Raw genomic sequence first — 20,654 nt, forward strand, 5'->3', positions numbered from 1 at the left:
CCCCAAGTCCCACCATCTTGGATGCCTCTGACTCTGAAATAAAAGTTGATGAAAAAGCCTCCTCCCTCTCAGGAATCAAATTAACTCCCGAGGAAGAAGGGGCGACATTACATAAATCAGCCAGAGGGCCTCCTGATACTTCCAACGACGAATCGATGGGAACAAAGGCACAACACTAGCATGGGGTGTGACAGCAGCAGGAGACGAAGCATCGGGAAGAGAAGAAAAACCCTTCAACAAAGGAAGAGTAGAAACCCTACGATGCTCCCTCTAACTATAAAATAACTTCCACTGCTCTCTAGGCCACTTACGGCATTCCGTACAGGGATTCGTTATTGTACAAACGTTAGAGCGGCAGCTACTGCAAGTGACATGTGGGTCGGTCGCAGCTGAAGCCAAAAAACGAGAACACGGAAAACCTGGAGTTCCGGACCACACACGCTGATGAGGCCAAGAAGGAGCAGAAGAAGCCATAACAACAGCACACACACACACACACACTCAAACACAAGCGAAACGGGCAATGAATCGGGTAAAGGCCGAGAGAGGTCAACCAAAACTCTCGTCCAGGAGGTTAAAGAAAGCCTTATGCTGTGGTGTGGGTGCGTGGTCCTTGACCACTCTTCACCCGATATACGCACGCATTGCCAGAACTCGCAAGATTCTTTGCTTTCATCTGCAATTTAACCGGATCCAGCTAGGCGCTAAAAATTATCCTATTGTTAAGGCTGAAGGTTTTTTCACATATGAACAAAGTAATATTCACATTCACAGTAAAACATTATTTAAAAACACCTTTATTCATAATGTAAACTTTGTCCTGAATGTTGTCATAGATGCTGGCAACATTCAACTATTTATAATCTTTCTCCACTTCCCTCAAACAAAAGGAAGGTGTGTGTGTTGTGTGTGTTATAGTATACATGTAAAAACTATGAGATATACAATTTGTTTCTCTGCTTCTTTTCCATTGATTTTTTTTACTCATTTTATGCATTAAAAATTGTGACCCATAAAAATGAGAAATACAAAAAAAAAAAAAAATTAGAGCAGCATAAAACAAATAAGAGGATATCAAATACATTTCTGGGCTCAGCTCGTGTCGGCCTATGAAAGTATCCTTAATATCATTCTTTCTAGGTAAAATTAGCCTAAAATTACCAGAGAAAAACAAAATTAAGAAAATGTCAGTAAAACTGACTCGCTCACTCTTAAAAAGAAGTGTCGGTATGAAATAGGGGCGAGTGTGGAACACTACCACGAGACAGACACCAATTAGAACTTCCCTATCAAAATCCCCCCAAGAGAGAGCTGATACCAACGGGCGATGCAGCCTCTACTACTACTACTAGAGGACGCCACGGACAGCAGCGCCCCTAGCGGTCATCCTTAATTTTTAGCGCCAGCATCTTGACGCTGTTTTCCCTTGTGCTTTTACTATTGTGGATTTATCTCGTTTTCTAAGATGGAACGTTCAGCAATTGCCACGGCTAAGTTAAGTAACTCATAAGTAATATTTTATCATAGTTTTATCTTCCGGGTACCAGTATTTTCCTTTTTATAGGTCATATACGGTTCCCCGGTTGTCTCGTGGCGGCCATGCTGCCTCGTAAGAATTCCCGGTCCTCCATACTGGGACTTCTTATACTTATGGGCTTATTTTTCACGTTCATTGTTTTACATCGAGTTTTAGCTAGTTTAGCCCTCTTACCATTCTCTTAGCTTGGTATTTAGGGCTATCATTATTTTATTCTGGCCCAGCATCCCGGCTCTTGCTCTACATCGGCTATCGCTGGCTCCGAGTAGGCTACTGTTTCTTGGAATAGTTGCCTCCTCCTGGGCTTCTTTCTCTTTTCCTAAAAGTGTCTCTTCCACCTTTCGATGTATTTTATTATTATTATTATTATTTAGGGTGTTAGGCTAGCCTAGGTGCTTGTTCCATGTATTGGTACAGCTTGGTTCACGTGGCCCTACCACGGTTGTGGTGATCGCGGCCTAGGCCACTAGGAGTCACGTGTTCCATAGCACCTCACCCTGCCCCTTCCCTCCCTCTCTGATGTAGGGAGGAGCTGGGGGACCCCTGGATTGTCATAACACCTCTTAGCCTTTCTCTCTCATTCCGGAGGTGCCGGGAGGTTCCACCAGCAGGGGTTTAGGGCGACCACTAGGAAGTACCGGGTCTCCATACGGGTAGTTGGTGAGGTGGGGAGGGGAGTAGGCCATCCCTTCCCCCTTTCCTCGCTCCCGCCGGGTTTCACCGGGACCTCCTTCCCCCCCCATACCCATTACTTCAGCCACCTCCCGTTACGATACGAAAGGAGCCTTCCGTCGCAGCCGGGCCCCTTTGGTTATAGGTTATTGGCTCCACTAGCGGGTAGGGTGGGTACTATGGATGGTCGTTTGCTTGCCTACTATATCCTTATATCTATCCCCCACTGGACCGGAAGGGAGCTTACCCTTACCTTACGCATCTTCTAGTAGACGGGTGGAGAGAAGTTGGTTTTGATTTATTACTGTACTATGTTAAGGATATATACCCTAATTTAAGATGTTTTACAATGAATTGTGTTTTTTACTATTATGTTATCAACCATCCCCGTCATTTTACGTTGTGGTTTCCTTTACCACCACTCCTAGTTGGTTGATTTTTGTGCCTCCGCCACTGGCGGAGCCATAGACTTTCTTCCAACATGGTTACCACACGTATTTTAGCAGGGCTCTGGTTTCATCTAACTTTATCGCTCCGGCACCAGCGGAGCATATGTTAGACTGTAAGTATTACTCTGTACTCATGTACGTTTCTACTTACAGGCTACCAACTGTCAGGTCCTCGCTTGCAATGCGACGTTACATGACCCCTGCGGACACGATGAGTGCAGGTCTCATGCCCCGTGTGCCACCCTGTTCAACGAGTTCATCGTTTGGCATCCCGAGGCCTGCACCATTTGCTACGACCTGGTCGGTCAGCTGGTTGATGGGGTAAGACCATTATAAAACTAGTTTATCAATTTACTAACACTTTTAGTTCGTAAGTTTGTTAACCCTGTCCGCAATTGGTAGCTAATTCAACCTTTCTTTCAGCTAGCGGGTGAGGGAAGTCGCCCTCGCCACTCTGAAAGCGTGGGTAGGCGGCTTTGGAAAGAACGCCGCCAAGGGCCAGCCCTACATTCTGGATAAAGAGCTGGCCATCTAGATCTTCCCTGCGGGCAAGTCGACGGGCTACGTCGATCCCTTTGTCCGCCGCCCCCGTAATAGCCGCCATCCAGCAAGATCTTCAGCAGTCGTTGTGGGGCTCGTAGCCGCCCAGGAGCCAGTCCCGGACGTCGCCGGCCTGGATCTGAACCTCGAGCCGATGGCGGTAGTGAGTGAGGGTTTGTTGGTTGAGGTAGGTTTGTCGGGCGCCCAAGGTCTTTCCTTGGACGCTCCTGGATCTTCTCCTGTCCCTTCTTCTTCCGCATCTTTCAGGCTTATCCCGGGATCTGAGATCCCTAGAACCGCACTCCCGCTCTCTCTGTACCTCCCAAGGAGAAGGGAAAGAGAGAACCGAAGACTCTGTCTAAGTCGACTTCTAGAAAGTCGTCTTCGTCTTCTTCGGCTAGGAAGTCATCGACTTCTTACGCCGACGCGGTGAAGGCTAAGCCAAGCTCTTCCCAGTCGAAGAGTTCTAGAGGCAAGGCTTCGAAGGAGAAAGCTCCGCGCTACCTCCGAGTCGTTGCCTTCTCCCGCCTCCGTTGCCCCCTCTCCGGCTATGCCGGCAGGGGTATCAAGCACCAGCTCCTGCGTTCCTTCTCCTGTCTCACCAGGAATGATGAGCAGGTAGGAGTGATGGTGGGTTTCTCAAATCTCAGCTTGGGGAACCCGCTTTGAGCCAGATGTTCGCACAATTGTCGAGCACTCTGTCTCAAACTGGACAGACCGTCCAAGAACTCTCAAATAGAGTAAGAGAGACTGAGGATCGGATGTCTGGGCTATCCCAGGCTCCTCCCCCAGTATCCCCTGCTTCTAGCACGGGGATCCTCCAACTCCCGTCTTACGACTCTCTGCCAGCTTTCTCTATGGAGAATCCATGGAGAGTAGCGGCCTACGCTCCCTTTAAGGACGGGATGATTTTCGATCCCGGAGTTTGGCACTCGAAGGATTGAGGACTTCGAGTTCTATCCTCCGGGTCTGTCACAGCCTTTCATCGGGTATGCTAGGCTGACACCAACGCTCTTACAAGGGAGGACAAGATCTCGAAGGAGTCTGTCCTCTACAGTAGAGACCACGCCCAACGGGAATGGGTTCACTGCCTTGAGGACTGGGAGTGTACGAATACTAAACTCCAGGCCTATAAGAGCCCATTCACTATTTTCGCCACGGAAGAGGAGGTCTCTCTTCCGTTCGCCACGAAATTGGTGGAGAAGGCTCTTCAGGCAGTCCTCAAGGATGAGCCCCTTCCGCAGTTGAGAGAGTCGGAGTCCACTTCTCCACTCTTTCCCGCCTTCGGAGAGTTATGGGAACGGAAAACCTGCCTGCTACTTTCACGCAGGGTAAACTCAAGCCGGACTGCGCTATGGACCAGTTCGGTGAGAAGTTGCCTAGGCTGCCGGACTCCCTAATCCAGGCAGAGTTCGATGCGCGGACTAGGTTTGGCAGGTCCCTTAACTCTATCATAGTCACGGAAATGGCTGCACTGTCTTATGCGAACGAACCGCTATTTAAGATCTTAGCGAAATCACAATTTCACACGGTTCTGCTAGACGCTTTTGACTTCCTTCCAAGCCAGGAAGAACTGTCGGAAGCATGTTCTTCAAGAGTGTACTATCAGGCACGAGCCTAATAGACTCTTATCTGCCAGCATGTGGGGAGCGGATCTCTTCCCAGAGTCAGCAGTGAACGAAGTTCATCACGAAGCTGCTAGACTCAACCAGAGCCTTAGAGCTAGGTGGGGCATTTCCTCTAGAGGAAACAGGAATCCGTCCCTACTGCTGGCAAGAAACCAAAGAAGGCTGGGTAAGAGATTCCAGCCATACAAAAACTCCAGCCTCAGCAGCAGTTTGTGCAGGCGGTCCCAGTCACCCAACAAGGACAACCTGCTACAGCTAAACAAACTCAGCCGTTCCTCCTGGTGCCCCAGCAATCCCAGCCTTCGACCCTCCTATGCCATCTCGCCTGCCTTTAACCCTGCTTATGAGGTTCAAGGCTACTCTCAATCGAGGGGTAGGGCGAGAGGTTACTTTCGTCACCGTGGCGCAGGAAGGGGCGCAAGGAGTAAACAGTTCAGAGGAGGGCGTGTGGCCAACCCGCCCATCAGCAATGAGGCTCTCCAGGTAGGAGGGAGGCTTGTTCCTTTTCCGCCACAGGTGGGGGTTCAGCAGTTGGGCACAGAGCATAGTGTCCAAGGGATTAGGCTGGAGCTGGATCCAAGATCCTCCTCCAATCAAATCATTCCATCAGCTACCGTCAGAGGAATTGATAGATTACGCGGAAGAACTCCTTCGAAAGGAGCTATTGCGAGAGTCAAGCATCTAAAATTTCAAGGTCGCTTATTCAGCGTTCCAAAGAAAGGCTCAACAAAAAGAAGGGTAATCTTAGACTTTGTCAAAGCTAAACTCTTTCATTCGCTGCGACAAGTTCAAGATGCTTACCCTCTCGCAAGTAAGGACCTTACTGCCGCGTGGAGCCGTCACATGCTCCATCGATCTTACAGACGCATACTATCATATCCCTATAGCCAGGCACTTCCGCCCATTCCTAGGATTCAGGCTAGGAAATCAGCATTCTCATTCAAAGTGATGCGCTTCGGTCTGAATGTAGCCCCCAGGGTATTCACAAAGATAGCAGAAGTGGTTGTACAACAATTGAGAGCTCAGGGAATCATGGGTAGGCGTCATACCTCGACGATTGGTTTATCTGGGCACCAACAGTCGAGGAATGTCTCAAACTACCAAAAGGTAGTTCACTTTCTGGAACATCTGGGGTTCCAGATAAACAAAACGAAATCCAGACTTGTTCCGGAATCTCGTTTTCAGTGGCTGGGAATCCAGTGGGATTTGTCCTCCCACAATCTATCAATTCAGTAGCCAAACGGAAGGAAATAGCAAAATCTGTCAGGCAATTTCTCAAGTGCAAACAAACGTCAAGAAGAAACCAAGGGAGAGAATCCTAGGGTCTCTTCAGTTTGCTTCAGTAACAGATATCCTTCTGAAAGCAAGGCTGAAAGATATAAATCGAATTTGGCGGTCAAGAGCAAACTCCAAATATCGAGACAAGTTGTCAGTAATCCCACAGATCCTCCGCAACCAACTACGGCCTTGGTCAAAAGTAAAGAACTTAGCCAAGAAAGTACCCCTCAATATCCCCTCCCAGTGTTAACCATTCACAGGATGCATCCCTGTCCTGGGTGGGGATACTCTCAGTTCAAACAGGTTCAGGGGACTTTGGTCAGTTCAATTTCGCCAGCTCCACATAAACGTGTTGGAAGCAATGGCAGTATTTCTTACTCTGAAGAGACTGCTTCCCCCGAAGAAGTCTCATCTAAGGCTAGTTTTGGACAGTGCAGTGGTAGTTCATTGCATCAACAGAGGAGGGTCCAAATCCAAGCATGTGAATCATGTCATGATAGCCATCTTTGCATTAGCAAACAAACACAAATGGCATCTGTCTGCCACTCACCTGGCAGGAGTAAGGAATGTGATAGCAGACGCCCTGTCCCGGTCAGTTCCTCTGGAATCAGAGTGGTCTCTGGACGACGGGTCATTCCAGTGGTCAAGCCGGATTAGTCCCCAGGTCTCCAAGTGGATCTCTTCGCCTCAGCGAACCACAAGCTCCCTTGCTATGTGGCCCCCAACCTGGACCCTCTGGCTTATGCCACGGACGCCCTGTCGTTGGATTGGAATCAGTGGAGGAGAATTTACGTTTTTCCTCCAGTGAATCTTCTCCTGAAAGTCCTAGACAAACTAAGGTCTTTCAAAGGGATAGTAGCTCTGATTGCACCGGACTGGCCCAAGAGCAACTGGTATCCACTTCTCTTGGAATTGGGTCTCCGACCTCAACGGATCCCCAATCCCAAACTATCCACAATCAGTACAAATGAGGACTGTGTTCGCTTCCTCAGGAACTCTCCAGACCCTAACTTTATGGACTTCATGAAGTTTGCGGCTAATAAAGATGCTAACATTGATCCACAGAATATTCTCTTCCTGGAATCAGATAAGAGGGAGTCAACCATCAGACAATATGACTCAGCTGTTAAGAAATTAGCATCTTTCTTGAGAGAATCGAACACTACAAACCATGACAGTTAACCTGGCTATATCCTTTTTCAGATCCTTGTTTGAAAAAGGTTTAGCAGCTAGCACGATTACCACTCACAAGTCGGCTTTGAAGAAAATCTTTCAAGTAGGTTTTCAGATAGATTTAACTGAATCTTATTTCACATCTATCCCTAAAGCCTGTGCTAGACTTAGACCTTCTCAGAGGCCTACTACAGTTTCATGGTTCTTGAATGATGTTCTCAAACTAGCTTCAGATACTGACAACTCATCCTGTTACATTCATAATGCTCCTGAGGAAGACTCTATTCTTATTAAGCCTAGCCTCAGGAGCAAGAATTTCAGAACTGTCGGCTCTATCCAGAGATGCGGGTCATGTGGAATTCCTCCCATCAGGAGAAGTTCTACTTGCTCCGGATCGTAGCTTTTTAGCCAAAAATGAAGATCCTCTTGCAAGGTGGGCTCCTTGGAAGGTTATCCCACTTCCACAGGATCCTTCTCTCTGCCCAGTATCAACCCTTAGAGCCTTTCTATCTCGTACTTCTTCTAGATCCTCGGGTGCTCTCTTCATGAGAGAAAAAGGTGGTACTTTGTCAGTTAAAGGTATTAGGCAACAAATCCTTTACTTCATTAAACAAGCCAACCCTGAGTCATTCCCAAGAGCACATGATATCAGGGGAGTAGCCACCTCTATTAACTATTTTCCAACATATGAACTTTGAGGATCTTAGGAAGTATACTGGATGGAAATCCCCGACAGTCTTTAAACGGCATTATTTAAAGTCCTTGGAATCTTAAAGTTTTTCAGCAGTAGCAGCGGGAAACATAGTTCCCCTGATACTGCTTAGTAGTTGTAGTATTGATCCAGGTCTCCTTTCTACCTACTTCAACCAACATGCCTCAACCTATCACCAGGCTACTCATCATTATAGCCTTAGCCGTTGTGTGTTATAGTGGTTTGTCCCTTATTTTTTTGCTAGGGACAACCACATTGGTACTGATATGTACCCCAGTGGTCCTAACCTTATTTTTATGCTAGGTTAGGCCACAATATGTTTGTATAAATTTCCATTTAACTTGTGATAACTTCAGTCACAATGTGTTTGTATATATTTGAATTACTTGTTTTATTTGTATTAATGATGGAATTGAGTGTACCTACCCTTATTTTTATGCTAGGGTAGGACACATGTAGTATATAATTGTACCTATATATTCTAATTAAGTAAATTCAACTATTTCTTTCTTTGCGTTTTACATGGCTATTATTTATTATTGTTACTACCATTTAAGTACTTTAAGTTTACTAACATTCTGTTATTGTTTACCATAGTTAGTTTAAGTACTTATTTGTATGCTGTATTTGATTTACTTATATTTATATCCATCATTTTAACAGGTTTTTCATTTTTCCTTTTCCATCTTGTCTGTTTCTCTGGTACTCTTTCATAGGCCGACACGAGCTGAGCCCAGAAAAGGGATTTTGACGAAGGAAAAATCTATTTCTGGGTGATTGGCTCGTGTCGCCCTATGAAACCCATCCCCTTTTTTATTTGGTTTGTTTTCCCCCCTTGCAGGACAAGATGTATTTATGTTTTTATTAAGGATGACCGCTATGGGGCGCTGCTGTCCGTGGCGTCCTCTAGTAGTAGTAGTAGAGGCTGCATCGCCCGTTGGTATCAGCTCTCTCTTGGGTGGGGGGATTTTGATAGGGAAGTTCTAATTGGTGTCTGTCTCGTGGTAGTGTTCCACACTCGCCCCTATTTCATACCGACACTTCTTTTTAAGAGTGAGCGAGTCAGTTTTACTGACATTTTCTTAATTTTGTTTTTCTCTGGTAATTTTAGGCTAATTTTACCTAGAAAGAATGATATTAAGGATACTTTCATAGGGCGACACGAGCCAATCACCCAGAAATAGATTTTTTCCTTCGTCAAAATCCCTTTTCTCTCTGTCTTTTTTTATTTATAATTTTATGAGAAAAATGAGAAATACAGTTAAAATCTTATATAGATTTCAGGCATCAAGTTCTTTACTATATTGACATTTTGAAAACTTAAGAGCTTATTTCCTGTGCCCCATCCATTACATTTAATACAAAATACTACATAGATCCACATGGACATTTCATCACTGAACTTTTTCTCTTCCTTCCTTTCTATTCACTTGGAACTTAGTTTTCTGTGTCCAATCTTGCCTTCACAAATCTACTTTAGTCTTAAAAACATTTCTGACACTTCTCTCCCTGATTCTGTTATCAAAACCTAGTTATTTTTGTAATACAAGTAAATAAATCAGTACTGATCTTTGATGAGTCACTGTATATCCTAAGTTACATTATTTATCCAACATTTTAAAAATAATTTTGTATACAGTATAATATACTAGACATTTAGGAATATAAGCTTTTTATCTGAATGTTCTTAAACATAACAAGATACATATATACTTACATTCTCGATGTACAAAAACAAGAAGCTTGGCTATCCAACTATCTACAAGAGGTTTTCCACTCTCTTCTGTATGGAGAAATTCAAGCTGAAAACAGAAAGTTTTAATCAGTTTACTTTGGAAAAACTCACACTGCATCCTAAATGGAATTTAATAATGAAAATGCACAATGGGTATATGATCAGTTGGAAAATATAACCTGTTATAAAACTGAACAGTGAGCAAATTTACAAGGAAGATATGGTAGTCTAAAAGATATAAAATACTCTTAGTTACAAACTAGACAACAATTTTTCAATATTACCTCAGCCTGCTACTTAGATATCTTTAAAAACACACCATATTGGTAAGAAATAACATGTTCAGAATAAAGCATAGGAATCTATGGTAGCTGAGGGCTAGTTTCAAACTCTTCCAGTGTTTAAGTGGCACAAATGTCAAGTAGTTAAGCAGGTTGAATGAGATTAAAAAGGAAAATATTACTCTCAAAATTTCACTCTCAAAAGATCCTGAAAACTGGCTCTTTCTCAGATAAATAAAAATATCAATATATTTTGTACTGCTTTCATATCAAATAGTTTTTATACATGAATATACTAGTCACATTACCCGCTGCATCAAACTTACAAAAATCTGTCGGGACGAATCAATGTTGAGAGAAAAAACACCTCCTTGAGGGGCAATTTCAGCAACATACGCAGCATATTTATTTGTTTCACCAATGTGCCGTCGAGTAACAAAACCTGCAGATAAATTAAATCAATATTAATTGTTATACTTGCTACACAAAAACAATTTACTATTTGCTATTACAGTATTCTGAACAAACAAGCACATACATTACATATTTCCATACCGTGACATGAAGTACACAAAGGACAATGAAAAACCGTAACACAAAACGTAAAGAAAGGCTTGCAATCTTAAATCCTAGTATGATGGAGATTATGAGAATCCTGTCAAGGGTATAGGACCATAAAATTCATAATGATGCCTGTTTAACTATAACCACACCATCTGATCATTAATACCCTTTCACTATGCCACTGAGCTTATCTTACGGACATGAAAAAACATGCCTTAATAGAAAGCAAATAATGTTCATAGTACGTGTAGTCAGTTTTTTTTTTAAATCAGATCATGGATTACAGTTCAAACAAGCTAACATGCAGGATACTGTGTACTTCTTGTCATTTGAGATTATGCTGGCATTATGCCTGCACAGACCATTGCTCATAGAGCAGTTCATGGGTTTTTTCCCAATGACATAACAAACGCATCAAGGAAAAATTGTTAATCATCCTCTACATCTGCCTGGGTCATCACATCTTGGCTGTCTTGCTCAGCATGGATCACCACAGAATTCTTCCCATTTTATAGTTTCCAGGACCTTTCTTACATCTTAGGCTTCCTTCATGTGAACCTTTTCTCAAATTTCCTCAACAATACTAAAAAAAAAAAAAAACTTCTTGACTACTACTTCCGATTTGCTTGACCTCTAACCCATGCCATACAGCACTGATGTGATAGTTTGTTTGAATGTGATGTGGAGAATGGCATGAAACCAGAGCACTGTGAGCAACAGCGCGCAAAAGCACGCAGAGCACAGGTGAATAGTGCTGTGTACACAGACAATCAGAAACCATGCCATTCAATGCCAAATGGTGCAGGATGAAGCAATGCGAAGCACAGCAACGCACAAGAGAACAGCACAATGAAGAACAGCTGTCAGAAGAATAGCACAAAGGCAAAGAGCACAGTGCCAAATTCCAGTGGACTGGTGAATGGTCATTATCACAGTATCTTCTGATCTCAAACATAAACATATGATGTTGGTGCCATTCAAATTGAATCATTGTTTATGCAAGGAAAAGTCTTACATAAATACTCAACTAAAAACCTGCACAGCAACACAAGGTAGTCATTCACACAAACTTCTGCACATTAAAAGATGATAAACTAAAGAATCACCTTTAGCCACCATATTAACCACAGCAGCTATACTCTGGAAAGAAACCACTCCCCTACATACTACTAAGTACTGTGATTCCCAGAAGTGCCAGACTCAGAAGGAGCATGACTGAGCATGTTGGTAGTAAGGCTAGACAGGAGCGGAGTAGCCACCACTTCTACTGAAGGGGAATTACTAGAATAACAAGCCAGCACTGAGGGAGGTATTGCACATAAAGCATTCTCATTCATTTCAACTAACTGCTGAATATCCCAGTTTATTACGCCTTAAATTCATTCATCCTGCAATTCTGAGCCAAAAAGGAAGCCCACAATGGAGTCTGAATGAGAATACAAAGAGGAAGCCAGACTAACAGACAGGGCAAGGGAAGGGGAATGCTTAAACCTGATTCTCTCATTCTTACCAGCAACATCATGCTTGGCAGTACGTTGTTCCTAATTTCACTATCCAGCAGCACAGGTAATTACACTGGTGACAGAAGGTTACTGCCTGACAGATGGTGTGGTACTTATAGCAAATGGGGAGAACCTTTATATTTTTGCTATCTTACTACCCAGACAAAGGTCAAGGTAATAGTATAATGAAGTAAGTTTCATTTTAAAAATTACTAGGTTTTCCAGGTGTCATAATTTCTTCAATTCATTACATTTAAAAAAAGATTCCATTCATCTTTACCATCCCAGCAAGGAATATTCCTCTCACTTTCCATAAATTACCTTTATAATACTCAGGCAGTTGCTTGATGTAAATGTCATATTCACCTGAATTGTTTTGAAAGTACGTACTGGCATTATGTACATCAATAGTGTAACTCTTCCAATAATAGAAAATGATAATGATAGACATAAATAAACAGCTTCCTTAAGATATCTAGGTTAATCCTCCATATAAGATAATGAAATCCTTAATGATTGCATTACCAGTCTTAAACTTTATGGGCATAATCCCCATTCCATATTTTCTTTAATTTAAAGTTCCCTTTCTGGTAATCACCACACTGTCAAGTAAAGCTGAAAATTTACTCTTGTTACTAAGAACAATCTAATCAATGGATCACAATCAAACTCAATATTGTCAAAGTATTGCTATTTGCCAATTGCTTTCCTTGTTCTCCTCAGCACTGTACCACAAATAAATTCTTAAGATTCTATATATTATTAGTGTCCAACAAGAACTTCCTTATTTTGAAGCTCCATTGAAATGAAATTTTTTTTTAAGTAGTTTGTATTTTTCATAACATACAACCTGATCTATTTACATATGGGAACAACTTTCAGCGAGCTCGAAATCTGGCCATTAAACTTTTGCAAGGTGGTTATGGTAACAGTTACTGATGGTACGGGTGGAACCACCATCTACAGAAGTCAGTGTGCATCAATTTTCTACACAGTTTACCTTTTGGCCAAGATAAGAGAAATGAGGGGTGGTAAGAAGTGGGGGGGCCCTTTATGTAAAGACTTCAGGTTAGTATGTTAGGAAAAAAAAAAATACACTTAAAAAATTTGTCACTCGTTCCTACAAGAATCAAACCCTCAGTCTTTACAAATGGAAGACTTCCTTTTGAAGGGAGGATTCTAGTAAATCTCTGAACTGAACTGGTAGTTCGGCTCACCTGGGTACTCTTTTCCTGGTCGTGAAAGAGCAAAGGAAGGAGATCGTACCTATGATCTATTGGACAAGAGAGATGTTCAATTGACAGACTTCTGGGCATTTCAAATTAAAAGAGTGTAATGTCCTTGATTCAGAAAGGTTTGGATGAACCCACAGTATTGGAGACTATAAAGCTAAGAATAACCAACTGGCTTGCTCATAGTCAGTCACTCTCTCTCCTTGCTTGAGAAAAGGAAGGATTTGCATCTATTAATTCAAATAGAGCTAGAGTATAAATAGGATACTCAGTCATCTGGATCATCTGCATGCATGCCAGTCCAGCATGTGACGGTTCATTCACTCTTCCTCTGTCCACTGGGAGAGGAAGGAAGACAGGGAAAGGGAGGAGGCCAATCCCCCACACACACTTTCTCCTTGTAGCCAACCTTAGGGGAGATGCAACCTGTCCTTCAAGAGCTGGATGAACTCCATGACTTGTTGAGCATCCACCATAGGACCCAAGGAAAATGAGTCCGAGGACCTATGGGCAATGTCCCAAGGTAAAAGGAGATGAATGTGATCTGAATGATTACATTCCATCCTAGTAATCGACCAATAGGTTCTTGCTGAATGCGATGGACACATGTACTGATGACCCTGGCCTTGAAAGATCTGGCCCAAAACATACCAGTGTCTAGTGTCTACTAGGAAGTTGTGGTGTATGCTCGTTTGCACATTTCACTAGTCAAGAATACAGGCAGTCCCCAGTTATCGGCAGACTCGGTTATCGGCGATCCGGTTTTATGGGGCTAAATAGGCAATTTATGGCACCATAACAGGCCGAGTTCCAGTTATCAGCACCATAAGGTGCCAATAATAGAGTTATGGCACTATAACAAACCTGACAGAGGTGCCATAATGTGCTTATGGTACCGATAAACGTTTATCAGCACCGCAAGTCCCATTATGGCGCCATAAATCACCAAGTTTTGGTTAATGGAGGTTTTCGCTTATTGGCACATCCCCCGGGAAAAGAACCCCTGCCAATAACTGGGGACTACCTGTAATGACTTTGGACACCATTTCTCCGACAACTCGAAGCTAACGAACGAGTCATTGGCATTGGGTTGAAAGTCGTCTTTACATAGGCTACATAGATTGAACAATTCTTTGAAAACATCAAGATGTCAAGAACAATTGTCACTAACACTGACCATAGTGACTGAACTTGCCAGTCATACATCCATCATCCTGGGATGTATTTGGTTGACTGCTGTGCTGTCTATGCTACTGCAAACCTGTGCTTTTGACCTAGGATCAACCATGGTACTGTTCCTTAACAAAATGATATTGTTAAGATACAATAAAGTTTTATACATACTTACCTGGCAGATATATACTTAGCTATAGACTTCCGTCCGTCCCTGACAGAACTTCAAAACTCGCGGCACACGCTACCGGTAGGTCAGGTGATCTACCATTCCCGTTCCCGCCGGCTGGTGGTTCGGAATCCCAACCATTCCCGTTTTCTGAGCCAGATTTTCCTCTTACACCTGTCTCCTGAGGGGAGGCTGGTGGGCCCTTAATCGTATATATCTGCCAGGTAAGTATGTATAAAACTTTATTGTATCTTAACAATATCATTTTTTACAGCGACTTACCCGGCAGATATATACTTAGCTGATTGACACCCTTGGTGGAGGGCAAGAGACAGCTATATATATATAAACAAAATTCTAATAACGGGAAACAACAATTGTTGTAGGATATCAATCCTTGGTTCTTACCTGTTTTGGGCTGAAGACTTCATTTGATTACTGTCATTTAGTCTGCCTGCCTCAAGAGCTTTAGTGAGGTAAACCACCTATGACCGAACAGCCCTTCTGGATCATGTCAATGGGGCTAGCCCGCTTACGCGACAGAACCTGCATGGATCGTACCAATGGGGCTTACCCGCTTACATGGCAGAGCCTGACCTGTATCTTATCAATGGGGGCTAGCCCTCTTACATGACAGAGCTTTAGGCTTTACATAATGCACAACGAGGACACCAAAATTAATCCCGACACCGACCTCTCTAACCATGTTAAATCTAAGAACTGCAAAAGGGTTCTTCCTATACCCTCTTTCAGTCAACCATAAAAACCAAACACCATAATGTTAAAATTACATAACCTAACTAATTAGGATTAACCTCAGCTCCTCCTCCCAGCACTAAATCCGCGGACACATATGCTCCCAGTGAAAAGCACTTCTCATAAGTAACTCCTCACATCCTTTAGATAGTGAGAGGCGAACACTGAGTTACACTTCCAATCGTGGATTCAATTAGATTTTGAAGGGACCACGTTGTTTTATGAAAGCCATTGAGGTTGCTATGGCCTCACTTCGTGTGCTTTTACCCTGAGGAGGATTTTAAATTGTTCTTCACCACATTTAAGATGCGCTTCCTTAATAACGTCTTTTATGAAAAACGTAAGGGCCGTTTTTTCGATATTGGTCTTGTAGGATCTTTGACCGAACACCAAAGACTTTCCTGCGTACCTCCCAAAAGAGACTTTCTTTGTAGATAAAATTTTAGCGCTCTTACTGGACAAAGGGTCTTTTCCTTTTCTTCCCCCGTAAGAAGAAGAGAGTGCCTTCACTTCGAAGCTTCTAGGCCACGGTTTTGATGGGTTTTCGTTCTTGGCTAAGAAGAGAGGCTTAAAAGAGCAAATTGCAGCCTCCTTCTTAAACCCCACTCTGCCCTCTAACGCTTGAAGTTCACTCACCCTTTTTGCCGTGGCTAAGGCGAACAGGAATAGAGATTTCCTCCGTCAAATCCCTAAAAGAACAATTATTGGGAAGGTTACGAATCTTTCAAGAACAGATCAAGTGTAATGCAGCACTATATCCAAGTTCCAACTGGGATTTTTATTAATCTGACTTTTTGAGGTCTCGAAAGACCTAATAAGGTCAGTAGATCCTTATTGTCCGACACCTCCAGACCCCTATGCCTAAAACACAGAGGCCAGCATACTTCTATACCTTGATCGTAGATACGCTAGGCCACACTTTCTTCTCAGGTAAAGAAGAAAATTTGCAATGTCGGTTATAGAGGAACTGGAAGAGGATAGCTCATGCGTCCTGCACCATCTTCTAAACACTTCCCACTTCGACTGGTACACGCCGTAATGTGGATGGTCTCCTGGCTCTTGCGATTGCTTTTTGAAGCTTCGCGAGAAAACCCCCTCGCTCTAACGAGTCCTTCGATAGTCTGAAGGCAGTCAGACTTAGAGCGGGGAGTTTTTTGTGATACCTGTCGAAGTGGGGTTTTGTTTGAGAAGATCGCTCCTTAGTGGGAGCGATCTGGGAAGATCCACTATCCACTCCAGCAACTCTGTCACCAATCTGAGCTGGCCAAAAGGGGGCGATCAAAGTTAATTTCGTTCCCTCTGAGGAGGCAAACTTTCTTATTACTCCTTCCCCTACCAGTTTGAAGGGGGGAAAAGCGTACCCGTCTATTCCCTTCCAGTCCATGAGGAGACCGTCTATCGCTATTGCTCTTGGATCCGCGATGGGGGAGCAATAATTCTCCAACCTCTTGTTCCAGTTGGTTGCGAACAAGTCCACGTTCGGCCTTCCCCATAATCCCCATAACTGATCGCACACTTGAGGGTGGAGAGTCCATTCGGTGGGGGAGGGGGCACTTGGTCTCTTCTGCTTAGCAGATCCGCTCGAACATTTCTCTCTTCCCTGAATAAATCTCGTTAGAAGAGAGATCTGCTTCTCTTGCGCCCAAAGCAACAACTCCCTCGCTGTCTCGTAAAGGGAGAATGAATGAGTTCCCCCTTGCTTCCTGATATATGCTAGGGCCTGTCGTGTTGTCTGAATTGACCCTGAATGATCGATCCTAATATCTGTTCTTGAAAGTGCAAGAGAGCTAGGTGAATGGCTTTCAGTTCCTTTTTGTTTTTGTTTATGTGCCAGGACACCTGCGCTCCTTCCCAGGTTCCCGACACTTCTTGCGAATCCAACGTCGCTCCCCACCCTACGTCCGATGCGTCTGCAAACAACGCTCGGAGAGGGCTCTTTATATGCAAGGATATTCCTTGACCGAGTTTCTTCGGGTCTAACCACCACCGAAGATCTTGTTTGACCTTGTCCGTTATCCTGAATGACTCTTCGAGTTCCTGAGAACTTTGATCCCAGTTCTCCTTCAGTAATACTGAAGTGGTCTTAGGTGCAGTCTCCCTAGGGAAACGAACTGTTCCAACGAGGAAATGGTTCCCAGCAAACTCATCCATTCCCGCCGCGGAACAATGTTCTTTCCCTAGAAATCCCGACACTTTTGTAAGGCAGCGTTCTATTCTCTCTGTTGACGGAGACGCTAGAAAGCCCCGAGAATCCATCCGAATCCCAGATAAACTATGTTCTGCTGGGATCCAACTGGGACTTCTCGAGGTTGACTAGGAGTCCCAATGACTGCGTCATCTTTAATGTTATCGAAAGGTCCTCCAGACACTGTTGCTTCGACTTTGCTCGTATTAGCCAGTCGTCCAAATACATCGAAATTCTGATCCCCTCTAAATGTAGCCAATGAGCCACATTCCTTAGGATACCCGTGAAGACTTGCGGGGCCGTCGAAAGTCCGAAGCAAAGCGCTCGAAATTGAAACACTCTTCCCCTGTGACATGAATCTTAGGTATTTCCTTGATGCCGGATGAATTGGCACATGGAAATATGCATCTTGAAGGTCCAGGGATACCATCCAGTGCCCCTGGACGAAGAGCAGAAAGTACAGAGGAAGAGGTCTCCATCGAGAACTTCTTCTTGATCACAAAGACGTTCAGCGCACTTACGTCCAGAACCGGCCTCCACCCCGCCCGAGGCTTTTGGTACCAGGAATAGACGGTTGTAGAAACCTGGTGAATGGAGATCTTGAACCGTTCTATTGCCCTTTTCTGCAACATAAGTTCTACTGCTTGCAGGAGAGCTTGACTCTTGACAGATCGTTGTATCTCGCTGTTAACTCCCTTGGAGTTCTTGTTAAGGGAGGATATTCCCTGAAGGGGATGAGGTATCCTCTCTCGAGGATCGAGAGGGTCCAGCTGTCCGCCCCTCTCTTCGCCCAGACTCTGGCAAATTTCGACAGTCTGGCGCCTACTGCTATCTGGAGGACTTCCTCTTCATTTTGCCTTCCCCGCAGGTCTCCTGGAAGGTCTTCCTCTGGTATCCGGTCTTCTACCTCTAAAAGGGGTTCTTGATGAGGAAGAGGCTCCTCGAAACGGGCTGCTGAAGAGGTGCTTGTTTATCCTTCTTTTGAAAAGGAACCGCCGGCCTTGAACCTCTTTGCTGACTGTGTCAGTAAATAATGCCTGTGGCTTTTCCAGCTAAAGATTTTGCGACATCCCTCACCGTGTCCTGTGGGAAAAGGTGGTTCGAAAGCGGCGAATATAGCAAGGCCGACCTCTGTAGAGAGATACTGACTTGGACAGGAAAGACCCATACACTGCTCTCTTTTTCAAAACTCCCGATCCAAAAAGAGCAGCCACTTCCACCGAACCGTCCATCACCGCTCTGTCCAGACAACGATAACACACTCGATAATTCTTCCATCGTGACAATTCGGGATCTTGGGCTCTCTTCGCAAGGCTCCCAAAGCCCAGTCCATAAAATTAAATACTTCGAGCGTCCTAAAGAGTCCCTTTAGTAGATGGTCCAGTTCACACATCCCCCAAGTAGCTTTTGCTGATAGTAGAGCGCGCCTCCTTGAGGAATCTACTAAGGAAGCGTAATCTGCGTCTGCCGATGATGGCAGTCCTAAGCCCATAGGTTCCTGGGTATCGTACCATCTTCCAGGTTTACCCGTCAACTTTGAAGGGGGGCATGAAAAAACAGTCTTGCCCGCCTCTCTTTTATTCTTAAGCCATTCTCCAAATCCTTTGAACGCTTTTTTCATACTAAGGGCTGGACGCATTTTTACAAATGAGGATGCCTTTGGAGACTTCGTGCTCGATAGCAAAGATCCTGGTGAGGGGCGGATCCGCTGGTTGCAGCTTATCTCCGAACTCCTGCAACAACAACAAGGACAATCTCTTATTATCGAGACTACCACATCCACAGGTAATTCTTCATCCGAGACTTCTTCTAATTCTCCCACTGGCTGCCGGGGATCCTTTCGGAGAGAGCGTTCTTAGTTGTCGAGGGACTTCTGTCAAACGAAGAAGACGTCGTCCGTGTGACAAATCCTTGCTACTACAAGGCGCAATAGAGCTCTTAACGCACGAGATCTTCTCTCAGGCACCTGTTTTCCTACCAGGTGAAGGCTCCTACTCTCCGAAGAACTCATAAAGTGCGAAGGGGTCTTACTCTGACCTAAGCTCGTACAGGCGCCTGCGCCTACTCGACTCCTGACGCCTGCTCGACTCCTGGCGTCTGATAGACTCCTGGCGCCTACCCGACTCCTGACGCCTGCTCGACTCCTGAAGCCTGCTTGATTCCTGGCGCTGCTTGACTCCTGGCGCTTGTCGTGACTCCTTGTAGGCTCTTGACGCCTCTCACAAGACTCCTGGCGTCTGTTAGGCTCCATACGCCTGTAATATTCTTGGCGCCTACTAGGTTCTGTGTTTCTCACAAGCTCCTGCTTCTTAGGCTCTTGACGCCTATCCTGATCCTCAAAGAAGGAGTCCGCTCCTGACTTCTCCTAAGAGCGTAGCTGACCGCTTGCTCTGCAGCGGCTACCGCTGGGAACTTTCTTTCTTCCTATAGATAGGAGGGATCGTTTAAAGGGAGAACGAGAGAGTCTCTCCGGAGACGAGTGCCTGCTAGAGTGAGGACTTCTCTCCTACCAGAGAAGATAATTTTGATCTCTTCACTGAAGGAGGATCTTTCCTTCGAGACGAATCCTTATGTAGACGCCTACCAAGGAGGATATTTTCTCCTGTAGATTAAGCAGGAAAAGCTTTGTCGATCTTGAGGCGCTGGAGACGGTCTTCTCGCCCTCTTACTAGTCGAAGGAAATCCTCTGGAAATCGCTCTGGGCTTGAATCAAAAGCGTCTCCTTTCGGCGCTACCCACGATCTCTTCAGAGGACGAGACTTCGAAGAGCAGAGCTCCATCCACGCCTGGACGAGGAGGAGTCCGACGCAGAAAAACACTCTTCCAGGATGCCTTTTCTACGGCTATCCAAGGCAGCCTGGGTCGATACTTCAGGGTCTGCCGAAGGGACGCCTGATCGTTGGGGATGCTCCACATCCTCCCTGCGGCTTTTGACATTCCCTCCTCCCCTGGTCCTGGGAGTTTGGAAGCGGTCTAGGCCTAGGAGCAATGCGGAGCCGATCAGACGCCCCCTCCACTGCACTGGGGTCACTGTATTCACTGGCACTCTTACCTTGTGTTACCATGGC

General features: G+C 44.7%; 1 protein-coding gene across 1 annotated transcript in view; it reads right to left on the reverse strand.

The window, feature by feature from the left end:
- Positions 1-20,654, reverse strand: part of LOC135219961 (protein pigeon-like) — a 198,669-nt gene that overhangs the window by 165,932 nt on the left and 12,083 nt on the right. The window contains 2 exon segments of the mRNA XM_064257205.1: positions 9,707-9,791; positions 10,332-10,447. Coding sequence (XP_064113275.1) covers positions 9,707-9,791; positions 10,332-10,447 — 201 coding nt within the window.

Source organism: Macrobrachium nipponense, chromosome 1 (assembly GCF_015104395.2).
Source record: "Macrobrachium nipponense isolate FS-2020 chromosome 1, ASM1510439v2, whole genome shotgun sequence".
NCBI lineage: Eukaryota > Metazoa > Arthropoda > Malacostraca > Decapoda > Palaemonidae > Macrobrachium > Macrobrachium nipponense.